This window comes from Hippichthys cyanospilos, chromosome 19 (assembly GCF_059441005.1).
Source record: "Hippichthys cyanospilos isolate Australia breed blue-spotted pipefish chromosome 19, RoL_Hcya_1.0, whole genome shotgun sequence".
NCBI classification, from domain to species: Eukaryota; Metazoa; Chordata; class Actinopteri; order Syngnathiformes; family Syngnathidae; genus Hippichthys; species Hippichthys cyanospilos.
Window position 1 is genome coordinate 4,872,452 of NC_142387.1, and position 14,480 is coordinate 4,886,931.

The 14,480-nt window shown below is 38.6% G+C and overlaps 1 protein-coding gene and 1 long non-coding RNA gene across 5 annotated transcripts in view; one reads left to right on the plus strand and one right to left on the minus strand.

Moving 5' to 3' along the window:
- LOC148407685 (rab effector MyRIP-like) overlaps positions 1 to 14,480 on the minus strand; it is a 107,094-nt gene that overhangs the window by 5,138 nt on the left and 87,476 nt on the right. For 2 of the 4 annotated variants that reach the window (XM_088401656.1, XM_088401654.1), the window contains exons 5-12: positions 11,245 to 11,331; positions 10,008 to 10,105; positions 9,029 to 9,109; positions 8,618 to 8,776; positions 6,023 to 6,191; positions 4,180 to 4,706; positions 3,877 to 4,011; positions 1,668 to 2,348 (exon numbers count right to left, since the gene is read on the minus strand). In XM_088401656.1, the coding sequence (XP_088257782.1) occupies positions 1,668 to 2,348; positions 3,877 to 4,011; positions 4,180 to 4,706; positions 6,023 to 6,191; positions 8,618 to 8,776; positions 9,029 to 9,109; positions 10,008 to 10,105; positions 11,245 to 11,331 (1,937 nt within the window). Of the gene's footprint in view, positions 1 to 1,379; positions 1,431 to 1,667; positions 2,349 to 3,876; positions 4,012 to 4,179; positions 4,707 to 6,022; positions 6,192 to 8,617; positions 8,777 to 9,028; positions 9,110 to 10,007; positions 10,106 to 11,244; positions 11,332 to 14,480 lie in introns of all 4 variants that reach the window. The other 2 variants (XM_088401653.1, XM_088401657.1) reach the window with 2 other exon arrangements.
- LOC148407686 (uncharacterized) lies at positions 3,727 to 4,862 on the plus strand. Its single transcript, XR_015863593.1, has 3 exons — positions 3,727 to 4,035; positions 4,315 to 4,409; positions 4,568 to 4,862. It is a non-coding gene; the product is annotated as an uncharacterized LOC148407686 (long non-coding RNA).

Consider the following 14,480-nt stretch of genomic DNA (forward strand, 5'->3'; position numbering starts at 1 on the left):
CGTGTTTTTACCTTCCTAAAACTGATTGGCTCACATCACATTTCGTGTCCCGTGGCAACAAACGTGTCCTATAGATGTCGCCCTATCACGCAATCACACACACTTCATTGACTGCTATTCAAATGCGTGGCTTGTTGCGCCGTCCACGCAGTTGATCCGAACCAAGCATTATTTATTTTCCCAAACCACGGTGAGCCGCAACACAAGGATGAAAGAGCCACATGCAGCTCCGGAGACACAGGTTGCAGACCCCTGGGCTAGTCATTCTCATGTTTGGCCATGTTTCAAGTGTGACACTGCTCACACCATATCAGCACACACTATGTGAGTTTAAATTAAAAAACAAACAAACAAACAAACAAACAAACAAACAAACAAAGAAAGAGAAACCTGCCATGGTAAGGCTGTTAGTCCTTGTTTGGATCAAGAATTGCAACCTGGTAGAAATATTTGAATTGGGGTGTCAAAGGCACTCTTTCCTGGGCAAGGAATTTCTCTTGGCAAAATATAATTGAGAAGCACTGATCTTGGCACTGCTGTAAGTTTGTCTGGTTTCTGCTCAAAGTCCTATTAAAGGGTCTAATTATTGGCATTTTTTACTTTCATTGGTCACTTCGTCCATTCAAGTAACTGGTTTGTGAAATTATATTTTGCACAAGAGAACAAGCATCTTCAAAGGTAGGCGCTAACTAGCTTGTTGGATTGAAAAAATTCCTAAGCAACCGGGTGCGTCGTCTACTAATCTCTTGTTTTCATATACTGTACTCTGATTACACTTTGGCAGCTGGGAAAAGAAGTTGAGACCTTAAGGAGTTTTTTTTTTTTTTTTCTTTATAAATGAAAATAAAGGTCAGGAAAATTCATATTTTTGTCAATAATTCAAAATTAATATCCCAAGTATGTGTCCGGTTTTGCCAAAACAGGCTACATATATAGGCCTGGTTTAATTAAAAAAATAACATCACATATACAGTATTATTCATACAAACAGCAATACAGTACTGTGAATGACACACAGTCTAGCTGTGGTTGCGTTATTTCTATCAGGAACAGATGAGAAACATAACAACACCCAGAACTATACCACCTCACCCTCGGCTGTGTGAACATGTTGCCAATTTAAGGACAGCATTTGAGGTAAGGTTGTGTCATTTTTGCTGCCTGCGAAAAGTCACTCAGTACATGATACTGACATCAGAAGGGTGCCATGCAGCAACATGTTGATGCTACTTGATGATACTTAGCATCATATATGACCGTCAGGCAGTTTGAAGAGTGCAATGTATAGATATGTAAAGTGCATGGACAAAAATTTGTTTGTGAGAGGATTTTGATGAAGATATAGGCTACAGTCACCTCTTTTCGTCCTGAAATCTCACCTGCTGTAAAAAAGAGGAGAACTGCTCTTGCTCCAATTCCCTTTGTCGCTCCTGACACACATTTACACACACACATGCAGAAAAGAAAACATGGAAAAGCAAGAGTGACAAAGTGAAAAAGGACAAAAATGAGGACGGCAGAGAAGCAATGGTTACATCACAGTTGTTGATATTAAATAATGGAAAGGTAAGTTAAAAGGGGAAAAGGAGATATATCTGAAAAAGACAGCAAGACAAACAGACAAGCAGCATATTCTATAAGATCCATTCTGTTTCACTCAACCTTACCTGGTGACCAGATAGCACAGCCTCCTGGGAAGATGGCGTAACAGCAGGTGAGCTGGTAGCACTCTTCCATTCTGTCATCTCCTTCTCCATATCTCGCCTATGCTGTCTCTTGCTTTTCCGTCTCTCTCCTCTCTTCTGCTCCTTCTCATCTACTTTCTCCTCCTCAAACTTCTTCTCCTTCACTTGGCCTTCTCCGCTCAGTGGTGGACTTTTGATCACCCTCTCATTTGTCATCTCTCGACCACTCACTTGACTGGTCGCTTCGCTCATTTTTTCTCTTAATTTAACACTTGACCTCAGCTTCTCCGTGCCACTTTCTTTCTCCGTCTTTTGATGAGAGGGCCAGTCTTCTGTTGATGAGCTGCTCTCTTTGCTGTTGGTGCGGCTCCTGACCAGCTTACTGATCCTGGACCGCAGTTGTTCCTCCAAAGGGTCGGCGGTGCCAAACATGGGTCCCGAGTTGCCATGGTGGGGCCCCTGAGCCAGTGAATGGGGTGAACGAGGGCTGCTTGTGTCCAGTGAATTTGGAGCAGCTTTTTCCAAGTTTTGGTACTCGGATGTGATGGCATCTAATGTAAAGGCATCTGGTGCTGCCGTGCTCATTGGCACTGTGTCAGGTACAGGCTTATCCTCGCTTAAGCTCCTCTTCAGTAGGTCATGGAGAAGAACACCACTGCTCTCCTTGAGGGGTAAAAAAAAATGAACACACAAAATAGAACATATTAATCCAATATTCAAATGTAAAGACTATTTTAAAAACCTTGTGGTATTACAGTATGTTACAAATTATGGAAATTCCTCTAAATGTTTTTTTTTTTATGATATCATCAAAAAATCAATGTGAAAAAACACCAGGTAGCTGAAATTTACAGCAGATGATTAAAACGTAAAATTTCAAAATGCAACGATTCTGACATTTCTGTGTGATTGCAGCTGGAAATGCAAGATTTTGTGTACAAAAATAACAACCGTCCAAATTTTGGACCATATAAAACCATTATATTTACAATTTTTTTAGATGCATTTTAAAAGGATTTATTACATGATTTTCTTGCAAATTTTTGCAACATTCCATTCACCGGCGGTCAAACTATGTCAGCAAACAGATAATTCTTTGTTGACTTGTGTTTCACCTCAAGACAGTGGTAAGTGTCATCATCACAATACAGACAATTTTAAAAAAAAATGTCAGTGTTAATAAACTTACTGATGCCACTGAACAATTTGAGTTATTGAAGGAAAAATATATTCATAAAGATCTTTAATTTTGCCTTTAAAAGCATTTACAAAATTAGGAAAAAAAATGTGATGTGCATAATTTAAGAAGATAAAGATAAATCCATGGCTATTTTGCGCCTCCCAGTGGTGACTTAAAGATCCACAATCATAATAAGATTTCATCGACATTCAAGCAATTACTGTGTAAATGGAGAGTATTTCTCGTCGAAAGCATTACAATCACCCATCTGTCCATCTAGCTCTCTCTGTCTGTTAATAAGCAAATACATGGATCTAACTGTCTAAGCACGCATACGGTATGCATGTATGTATGTATGTATGTATGTATGTATGAGTCACATGTATGTATGCATTTACTGTATGTATGCGTGTATGCATGTGATGAATGTATGCATGTCTGTGTGTATGTAATGCATGTGTATATGTATGTACCTTATGTATGTACAGTATATGAATGTATGTATGTATGTTTGTGTGTATGTATGAATGTATGTATGTGTGTATATGTATGTATGTACTGTACTGTATGTATGTATGCATGCATATATGCATGTATGTATGTACTATTTATTTTGTGTATGTGTTCATCCCCCATAAAACCATACAAAGTATTACTGTCTATTACCCCTTCTGTTTCTGAATTGTCTTTTTATTCTTTTCTTTTATATGACCAGGATTGCATTGCATTGCATTTTTTCATGATGAAAGGAATAATATTTCTGAAATATGTGATTTTTTTTCATTAAAGAAGAAGACAATAAAGCTGACAATTATGTTATGGGATTGCTGGAAGATCATAGCATACTAAGCAACCTGTCAGGCTGCTTTGAGGTTGCAGACAGACCCTCCGAGGCATGATATCTAGGAATTGATATTATTTAACTATTATGTAATTCTCGATTCATTTTTTTGGCATTTCTTCATGAGAAATCTCTAAGGCAGCCATGATTTGAAATAGATACAATGTTACCTGAATGGACTGCGTGAAGTTCTGACTGCCGGACTTGCTCTCGTTTGCTGAATCCCTCTTGCTTTTGCGCCGTCGCCGTGATCTTCTTACTTGGTCGTTTTGCCTTTCTTCTGCCTCACTGCTGTCCGCCATCACCTGCAAATGTGGAAGTGGATAAGGGTTTGTTTACTTGTCAGTATTTTGTCAGGTCAAGGCAAAAAACTACAACTTCAACCCAGATTGTAAAGAGACACAAAATATAACGTCAGGTGGCGGAAGGTTTTTAATTCCTCCCCAAAACAGAATCTGTGGATTTCTACACACCTTGGGGTTAAAGTTCACATCCATAGCCCCTGAGACAAGCGGATATGGAGAGAGGTTTTGTTGAAGGTGTTGGTGGTACAGTGGTTGGTGGTAAGGATGAAGGTACGTGTCTGATGGTCCTTTCTTCCTAAGCAGATTTTGAGGAGGTTTCCGAGGACAAGTAGACAATGCCGATGATGCTTCCGAGTCAGAATTGAGCGTCTCAGTGTTGGTGTATTGGCCAGAGGAAGGTGAGGTCACAGGCAGGTGCTGCGAATACGTCCACTCGGGGTCATGCTGCGAGTCTGTGTAGTAGGTCTCATCGGACAGCTTGCGACGGAACTGTTGCAACGCAGCTCCCCAGCTGCCTTGGTCGTCTTCCTCAGAGTCTGAACCCATCTCGTCGTAGGCTGAGACGACCCCGGACTCCTTTTCCAAGACGCTGAACACCAGGCTTTTCCTCTTGGTGAGGAGGCTGGGGCGAGAAAGCTGAGAGCTGTGGAGAGCGATCCAGTTGCCGTCTGGACTTTGGAGGACTGAGGATGCACCTGGATCGAATTAGGGAAGACATGAAGGACATGTTGAATCCATGACAACGTTTCTAAGAAATGATATGAGTGACGAGGGAAAAACAACAACCACACCAAAACGTTTATTTGATTGGAAATGAATGCATTGTACACTCATAAAACAAATGGGTAAAAAATAAATAAATAAGGGGACCAACAAATAAATGGGTGAATATGACCCTTTTTTAATGTATTTATTCATTTATTTTACAAAAGAAAACGAGGTCAAATTGATCCAAATAGTGGTGGGTCCTGTTTTGAGCCATAATAGTTTTTTGTTATATTGTGATGTTATATATATTATATATATTGTTATATTAACCAAACTGTTTTTAAGAGTATACAAAATTTTGTCATATTATGAAGAAAAAAACATTTTGGAAGACCTATTGAATTTGGTAATTAATTTGATACACTCAAACAACAGCTTTATAAACTGTTGGGTCAAAAATAAATGATCGACCCAACATTTTGGGTTATTCACTTCTTAACCTAAAATGTTAGGTCTAAATTAATAATAAAACAACCCATTAAAATAAATAGTTTTAAAAAATTGGTCATTAGGTAAATTACATTTTATGTTTGAAATATTTGTACGTACATGAAAAAAACGCAACAACAAACTGGGTGGGTGGGTTGGGAGGGGGAGGTAGAGGGGAAGGGGGATGCTACTGTGAATATTTTAATTTCACTGGCTTGGTCGAATCATTAGTGTAATTTTTCAAATGTAAAGAGGCCACGGCAGGGATGTTTAATGTTGTCTTGCAATTTTTTTGTCTGCATGCTATGCGCATGTGTATTTAGTGAAAAAGTGTGTGTGTGTGTGTGTGGGGGGGGGGGGGGGGTTACTTTAAACTTCTGAAGGGGGGTGCTGCAAAAAGTTTAGGAAACACTGCTTTAGGCAAATACATAAGAGGAGGGAGGTTTCAGAATTGGAAAAACTGGGATTCTTTTTTCACATGATAAAAACATTGGCAAACTTAAAAAAAAAAAAAACGACAAAAAACTAATGGATTATAAAAAGTGTTCCAAGTAAGAAGTAAATAACCCAAAATGTTGGGTCGATCATTTATTTTTGACCCAACAGTTTATAAAACTGTTGTTTGAGTGTATCAAATTAATTACCAAAATCTATAGGTCTTCCAAAATGTTTTTTTTCTTCATAATATGACAAAATTTTGTATACTCTTAAAAACAGTTTGGTTAATTGGCTGTATTTTACATACAGAATAAATGGTGGCTATAAAATGTTACTTTGAAGTTGTTGAGATGAGATACAAGAAAACTCTCATTACTGGAATTGTCCAGACGGTCGACACTCTTCCAGGTAGGCAGGGATGTGGCCTTGGCCTCTCTCTTCAGAGAGGAGTACTCCTGTAGGCTGCCGCCTGTGCCAACGACCTCGTCCTGAGGAAATTTTTCAGGGGAGTCGTCACTGGTCAGGGAGAAGGCTGAACGTGAGCGCTGAAAATACACACATACATACACAAAAGCAGAAATGCATATGAAGGAACACATATTGGACTAGAATAGGAAGATAATAGAAGGCCATACATTATTTGAATTATAGAACTTCTGCATTCCATACGCCTGAATTTAGTAACTGTAACTAATCTCATTACATCCATTGAAAAGCCAGCTAGGACAACCTGTTTGGGCCTAAAAAAGAAATCATCAGTAGGTGGTGCTAAAAGCAAAGCTATTGAGCAAATATTGAGGAGAGAGGCTCAATAATAGAAGGATGCAACGCCAGGATAACAGTGAGTGGAAACCATAACACAAGGAGCCCTGTGCGTATTTGCAAGTGTGTCTAATTGAGCGTGTTTGAAGGGAAGCTGATAAACAGAGTCTGTCCCGTGGCGGGTTGAGCTGGCGAAGAAGGATCCAAGTGCATTCCGTGGGACTTTGATCACGACACAGTAAAACAGCAGGAAACAGAGCGGGAAGGCCCTGGGAGCGCAGCTTTGATGCTTTGCTCAAGTGCGGGATAATGACAAATGTCACTGATGACAAAAAAAAAAAATCCCTGCTGGCAAACGCGTGCATGAATGCACCAAAACAACTGATGAAATGTGTGCTGCATATTTCTTTGGATTCTGTTTCATTCATTCACTCCAATGTTATTACTTAGGTTTTATTGTTTCGTGAAATGTGATTGAAAATGCAGTAGGCAAAGCAAAACTAAGTAATAGAGCCATCCATCTATCCATCCATTTTCTGTGGCTGCTCTTTTTAATTTTGTTTCCAAAGGAATGCTTACTCCCCTCTAAATCAGAGAGGTAAGTGTACCCCCGGAGATGAAGGCCCTTGAGGGGGGGGGGGGGGGGGGGGGGGATTTTAAAAGATACTTGCAAATACAAATTAATGCTTTTTTAATGATGTAAAAGAAAGAGTGCATTTTTCTTTTCAAATTGAGAGGGAAATAATTAGAACAGCAAGCAATCTATCACTACAGTGTGTCATCATGACCCATTTTCAAGATGTTTTATGCCTTTAGTTTGTTTTACATATATGCACGTCACCATGCCGCATTTTGGTTAGGAGGGTATGTGAAGGTACTTTAGGTGGTATGTGAGATTTCAAAACGTATCAGCAAATCTAATTAAATGCTTTGAATGGTGTAGCAAGAATAGTATATTTCTTTGTTTTAAATTAAGAACAAATTAATTGGAACATGAAGCAACTTTTGCTAAATTGTGTTATAATGCCTCCTTTGAAAAACTTGTATGCCTTTATTTTTTTAAAGTTATGGATAGATACATATTTATTATTAGTATGTACCAATTAGTGCATAGGGTTAGAGTTAGGGTGTGTTATTCACATGAGTACCAGGACATAGTATTTGGTATGAACCCTTTCTTTCATTAAACAGTCTTCCTCAAAGTCCTTCTCACTGCTATATTAGCAGTGCATCATCAGCGTGTGCACACAGCCAGCTTCGAAAAGTTTCATTAGGTCCATTAGTTATGGTTTGCGGTGTTAGTTCTGGACCCAGTTTAATTAGTTCAAAGAAGTCAGTGGAAAATTTTCCATCAACTGTAAAGTGACAGCATAAACTATTTCCTTCACGAGAATTATACGCAGCCCGGACAGCAAGTCCAAGCCTCTTTAGTAAACAAACAAAGATAAATAATAATCATAGATTTCAGAATGTCATTAAAGGATGACTGAAAATTGAAAATGTATCAAACGCATCGGTTTTGTCTACAAGCTGAGGACATGAGCCGTAAATCTTGCACACATTTATCTGTTTCAAGCCACGACACATCTTGGAGCCACTTTTCAGGAAAAAAAAAAAAGAAAAGATTGTTCAGCTCAGGCTCAGTTGTTGTCATGAATAAAAGTTAGGTAGGGTACGCAAACGTGCTAAGTGATGCACGCGATGTTACGCATTACTGTGTGTACTTGCGTACCAATTAAGTGCATCTCTGCTAATGTCATATTGCAATGCAAGACCTGCAATTAAAAAAAAAAACAACAACAACCTAATAATGTTGACTTTTCATTAACTTGGTTTTGAACTTTTCACACCGCGCACTTAGCAAAAAGGATTTGAAGATGGAACGGCTGATAGTGACATCAGAAATCGATTTGAGAGAACCTGGCAGAGTGGTTTCAAATTGACAAGAGCAACAGTCCAAGCCTCACTGTTAATACCTGGTCAGAAGCTATACAAATGCTTCCAAATATGAGCAAACTTGCAAAAGGGTGACGTTGTCCCTGCGGTGAACAATTAATTTTTCTGCAATTACATAATTCACAAGAATCATAGTAATTAATGAATTAAGAAGAAAGTTAAACTTTCACAGTAAGTACTTTGAACTCCAAGGTGAACTTTTTTGCTCAGGATGTTTACTGTACAGTGTGTTTGTGTAGAGGCGTTGACTAACCGAGAGGGAGGATGCTTTGAGGGGGTCCAAAGATCCTTGCGAAGATGTTTGTGGTTGTGAAGGCGAGGCTTGATCACTGGTCTGAATTAAGGACTGAGGCTGAGGCCAGACAAAGTCGTACTCTGTCTGCATCTCTGAGCGCTTCCTCCTCTGGATGATCTAGCGAAAATCACTCAGTAAAAAAATAGGCATTTACAATTTTGTACAGTTTGATTCCATGAGACTTGGAGGACATTACTTTGTGGATATGCATGTGGTGCAAACATCTGAGTAGAAGTGACTTCCCGGTTTTATATTTCCAGTCTACACTGTAAATTTACATTTTAATAGCGCAAGGCAATCTTTTTTTGCTTCACTACTTATTGGAATGTTATATTAACAAACATGAGAAATTAAACAAACTCAAAATACCTTTTGTACAATAGTTGTAGCAAGTTCCTCTATGAGCTCTTCTTTATGGTCCCGAAGATACCGAGCTTCATTCTGTTTCTCCTGTACACACATATGACTCATTACATGTCAAACCAAACATTTTCTTGTCCATGATACATTCAGTGTGTTTCCACGAGTCTTAAAATGGTATTCAAGAAAACATTGCATTTTTGGGAATATCCATCCATCCCTTTTCTAGAGCCGCTAATCCCCACAAGGGTCGCAGGCGTGCTGGTGCCTATCCCATCTGACCTCAGGTAATTGCAGGGCACACAGAGACTGACAACAATTCACGCATCCGATCACACCTAAAGACAATTTAGTCAGTCCAATACACCTGGCATGCATGTTTTTGGAGTGTGGGAGAAAGCTGGAGTGCCTGGAAGGAACCCACGCGGGCTCGGGGAGAACATGCAAACCCCATTTGTGGGATTACAATGCGCAAAATTCACCTATTTTTGTTCTTCTTGGCCTTTTTGCCACTTTCTGGTGACTAAAAATGACATCACAGTTGCTCATGGGTCCCGTAACGATCAATAATTTCTCACTTATTTTCTGAATTATGTTTTCTGACATTCGTGAGTGATTGGCTGTTACTTGAGCACTGAACAACTGTCATTTTCAGTTAGCAGGAAGTAGTAAAAGGGATGCCCCTTAGAAGGATAATACAAGTGGATTTTGCTCCTTAATTAATATTATACAAACACAATATTAATCATAATACATATGTTTTGACTAGTGGAGTTGCATAGAACATAATATTTCCCTCCCCCCCCAAAAAATAGCTTACTTCCCCTTTAAGAAAAGTAGCACAATTTGACTATCCCCAAGCTGCTGCTTGTGTTTACTTATTATTGTGGTCTTGAAATACACATCAGATTGCTATTGCTATTGGTAACGTTCTTAGATTGAACGAGAGAGAAAAGGGAGGAAGAGTAGACGAGGACAAAGGTCTCACCAAACTGTCACTGAACTCCTCTGCCTTTGCAATGGCTTCCTCTATGGCTTCCTCAGCGACGCGTAAGGCGACTGTGAGCGTCTCTGCCATACTGTGTCCTGATGTGAAACACAAGAAGAAAACAGACTAATGATTCCCAACCACAAAGCACAGATAGGCTACACTCGCTTGCCATGATAGATCATCAGCAGTGCAATGGGAAATGTTTCATTTTGATCTCATTTGACCCAAACTATTTACATTTATTAAATACAAATTGATATTTCTTCATCGATCTGTGACGGTTGATCGATCTATGACAGGCAGAATAGTTCAGTGGTGTTCCAATAGAATGTAAATCTGTGAATCAGCAAGAGCTTATCAAATGAATCAATATCCATTTTAATAATCACATTTTTTAATAAAAAAATGTTGATTCATTTTGCGGACCAAAAACAAACTAGCAGCTGAATTGTAGTTAACTTATGTTATTGTATTTTTGATTAACGGGATGGAAATTAAAACTTGAACTCCATTATCAATGGAATTGTGAGTTGCAGCCTAGATTTGTGGTGATGTCTATGTGGCATGGGCAAGGTTTTTTACAGGCTTATACTATGGCCCCCATAAAGGACATGGCTCGAGTCCTGTTTATTTTTCTCCCCTATCCCTCGTATTTTTCTTTTCTTATCTAAGATCTTGGGGCACTTCTTAAAGACTACAGACAGCCCTTTCCGCTCTCCTGTTGGTCAATGTGTTTAGATGTTTCTTGGACTGTTCGAGCTTGTTAAAGTGATATCACTTTGCCTTGTGCAGGCACAATGACAATAAAGAAACCTTGACATTACTTTACTAAATCAAGCGAATAATGTGACAGGAAACATTCCTATGATTATAAAATTACATCATCATGATCATTGACAACATTGATAGCTTGGCATTACAGATGATCACCTATTTTGCATAAAATGCCAAGATTGGTGAAAATTCAGGCAAAAGAAGGAGGTGGATTTGTATTGTAAGTCGTACAAAGTGGTGCTGAGTCAAATGAGGACTGTTAAATCTTGGTAGAGATGAGTGTAAATGCTTGATTTACAAGTGATGTGTAAAATGAAATTTATTGCTTCTGTAGCATCTTTCTAAATGGCATGAGTTAAGCGATGAGTGTGAGATAAACAAAAAAGCTTCATCCTTAATGAAAAGGCATAAAAAGAGGTTTAAATGCTGAAAAGAAATATCAATAACACAGTGTCCTCACCTTCACTCTGTTTGTAGAATACGGAGTCACTGCCACATATGCTGCCATCGTTGTCATTGCCAAAACTTCCCTCGTGGACGCTGCTTTCTAAGGCAAAGAAACATGGAGGCTATGAGTTAAAACTCCAAACTGACATCTTGTCATGCAAATGCAAACACTGCGTTCCTCTTTAAGTCTGCAAATAGTATAGCTTGCTATGCTGCCACATGCAGTGCCACTAATCCCCTCGGCTTCTTTGCACTCTTGTCATCGGTAATCATCCTTTATTTTTTTTTTGTATCTTAACAAGAATTTTTGCCTAACAACTTATAAAATAAACACTCAAAATGTCATTCATAGGATTTAGGACAGGTCTCTGAAGGAACATAGTGACTAGAACTCAGAAGTCTAGCAGGTATTTATGTGACCTAAATGCAAATGTATTGTATTGTGTAAAATGATTGATTTGAAAATAATACAAATGTGACTAATGTTGAACTGCTTCTTACTACTGCTTCTGATGTTGAGCCTTTAAAAACACATATTCCCATCAGGGATCATTACCTTCAGCTGACTCCCATATTCCCTAGTTCTTTTTCTCAATCCAGGTGTATAAATAAATAGGATGAATGAGCGCACAGTTTCAGAAGCAAACAATCTGAATGTGCCATGATGAATTATGTGTTTACTATATCATCTCACACTCTCAAACCTGAATAAAAATTCCAGAGAAAACACAGCAGCCATAATTCAGAGTCATCCTTCCAAACCAAAAGCCACGTAAGACTTTTCATTCTTGACTGGTCTTCCAGCTGGATGGTCTGTCCTTTCAGTTTGAGAGTCAAATTCTGTTGTGCGGTTATGGTGTGATTCTGCCATCATGGAGCCAGACCCACTTATTGGCCTCTGCCATAACAAACTGTCACCCAGCTTTTAAGATGAGCCGAGCTTCAACAACCACTTCTTTGCTGCAACACAGTGTTGCCATTGGATGAAAACTCAGTCTTCCCATAAGTGTTCGTCTTAGGAAAGTATGCAGTAAACTCACTTTACTGCAATATGAATCTTATGTTTACCGAAGTGCAGCGGTGTTGCATACATGTAGCGACAAAACTTCCTTTTGACTGGTGTGTACATTATGGTGTAAGGATATTGAATATGTGCTGAAAATCCACTTAGAACAAAGCTTTATAAATAATTCACATTGAGTGATTTCAGTATTATATGTCAGCCGATTAAAGTAAACAACCAGATGGGATGCAGCATACAAAATTCATATTTGAACATTGCTTCAAGACATTTCTCACAAGGCTGCCAAATATTCTTAGACATCGCAGAGGGGTGTTGATGCATAATTTTTCTGCTCTCCATTCGCTCTATAACAGGCTCATATTAGACCAGCAATGATGCAACAAGAGGTGGGAGTAAAAAAGAAAGGCAGATTATGTGCTCTAATTCTGACACGACATCATCATCACATCTACACCTATATTCTCCTTTTCTGACACATTATTGCTCGAGACTCGTGGTACTTGTATCTTACTGCACAAAAAGTGCCTTTAAGAATTCTGTACCATATAAACAAAAATTCACCCTAATTTGGTTGTTTGGTTGCTGTTTTTGCTTTCAGAAATGGTAAATCATCTTGAACCCTTTCACTCCTCTACTGTACTCCAAGTACTGTACCTTTTTATTTTAAGTTTGGTCGCTTCTTGGAGTAGTATTTTTCCTTGATTATGTTTTTTCTCACTCCCAATTTGAAGCTTTCAATCTAAATAAAACCCTAAAAAACACCAATATGTTTTCCAGACTATTTTACTGGTCTTGACGTATCAGTGAAAATTACAGAACAAAATAAAAACAACATTTTTTGTACATCTCATCACAGAAACCCATCAACTGATAGGAAGCCTACAGTACTTTATTTAGACATTTGCATTTATTAACGTTAAATGCATTGAGGGACATTTATTCTGTCCAAGTTCAAAATGTCCGATTGTGTTTGAATGCTCCACATGCATAGTTAATGGCTCGCACCAATCCTGAAGACTTGTGGCGTAGGAAACAATGACAGCATAATTGATTAGTGGTTTCTTAATCTCCTTAATCAGTCATTAAATGTGATTTTGGTCATTGGTGGTATATTATTTTTGGTAGTTCAGTGATGTGACGGCAATAAAAATAGAGTTGCGGGAACTCAAACTAGCCACTCCATTAACACAATTATTAAGGCCAACTTCAAAATAAAAGAAATCGTTTTGTAATTCTATCATTTGACAATAGCAGTGCCCATTTACTTTTGTCCAATTCTCAACATAAATTTGTTGAGCTTTTCTCATCCATAATTGCTCCTTTGCTCAGGAACTAAGTTAGTTACGTATTTTTCCCAGGTAAGTACAGCGATGTTGGTCACGTAGCAGTCAACATGGCTAGGTCACATAGCAGTTCACATAGTTGATCCACCCTGTAATTATTTGTAAGTAATTCAACATAAATATGGGCAAATGTTATGAAAATTGACCTATTTATGTTACATTTAAGAACACAAATGATCGGGTCTCTGGAGTCGAAAGTGAAATTAACCAAACAAGTAAATGCTTTTCTGCAAGTTTCTTCTGATATAGCGGTTCTGCACTTCCGTCCCAGTGTCACCAACTGGTGCGACCAATTAACACAATCGCCCCCACACAGCAAGTTTCTCTGCTAATGAGTTGTCAGCCTGGCTGATCAAAGTTCCAGAGCTAAAAACCACATTGAGGCAACAACCAAAGCACTATCAAAACCAAAAGGTACCAGAGGAAAAAAAAAAAAAAAGGAGAAGAGAAAGTGGAGGGAACAATAATTAATGTGGTGTTTGTGTAGCCTGACCTCTTTGAAAAGCTAATGCTTACTTTAATGCATAATATCTTTTAATAAACAGCACTTTTTAAAAGTACCTTGCTTTTTCATCTTTGGCCAGCTGTCATCAGGCCTTTTAATGTTGACCAGCAAGTGGAAGCATGCAAACATGCTTAAATAAGACCATAATAGTCTTTGTGGGAGCGTGTGAGCGCGTTGACATTAGCATTTAGCATTGAACACTTTGCACAACCCCCTTACCTTGATCTCTTCCTTAATGTATAGAACAGCATCTCAAATGTTCACATCTTTTTCCAGAGAGATGCATTAGAATGACAGTAAAACTTCTAACTTGCCTTTTAGGAACATTAAAACATTATTGTTGTTGTTCTTAAAGCGCCACAGTGCTGCCAAGCTAC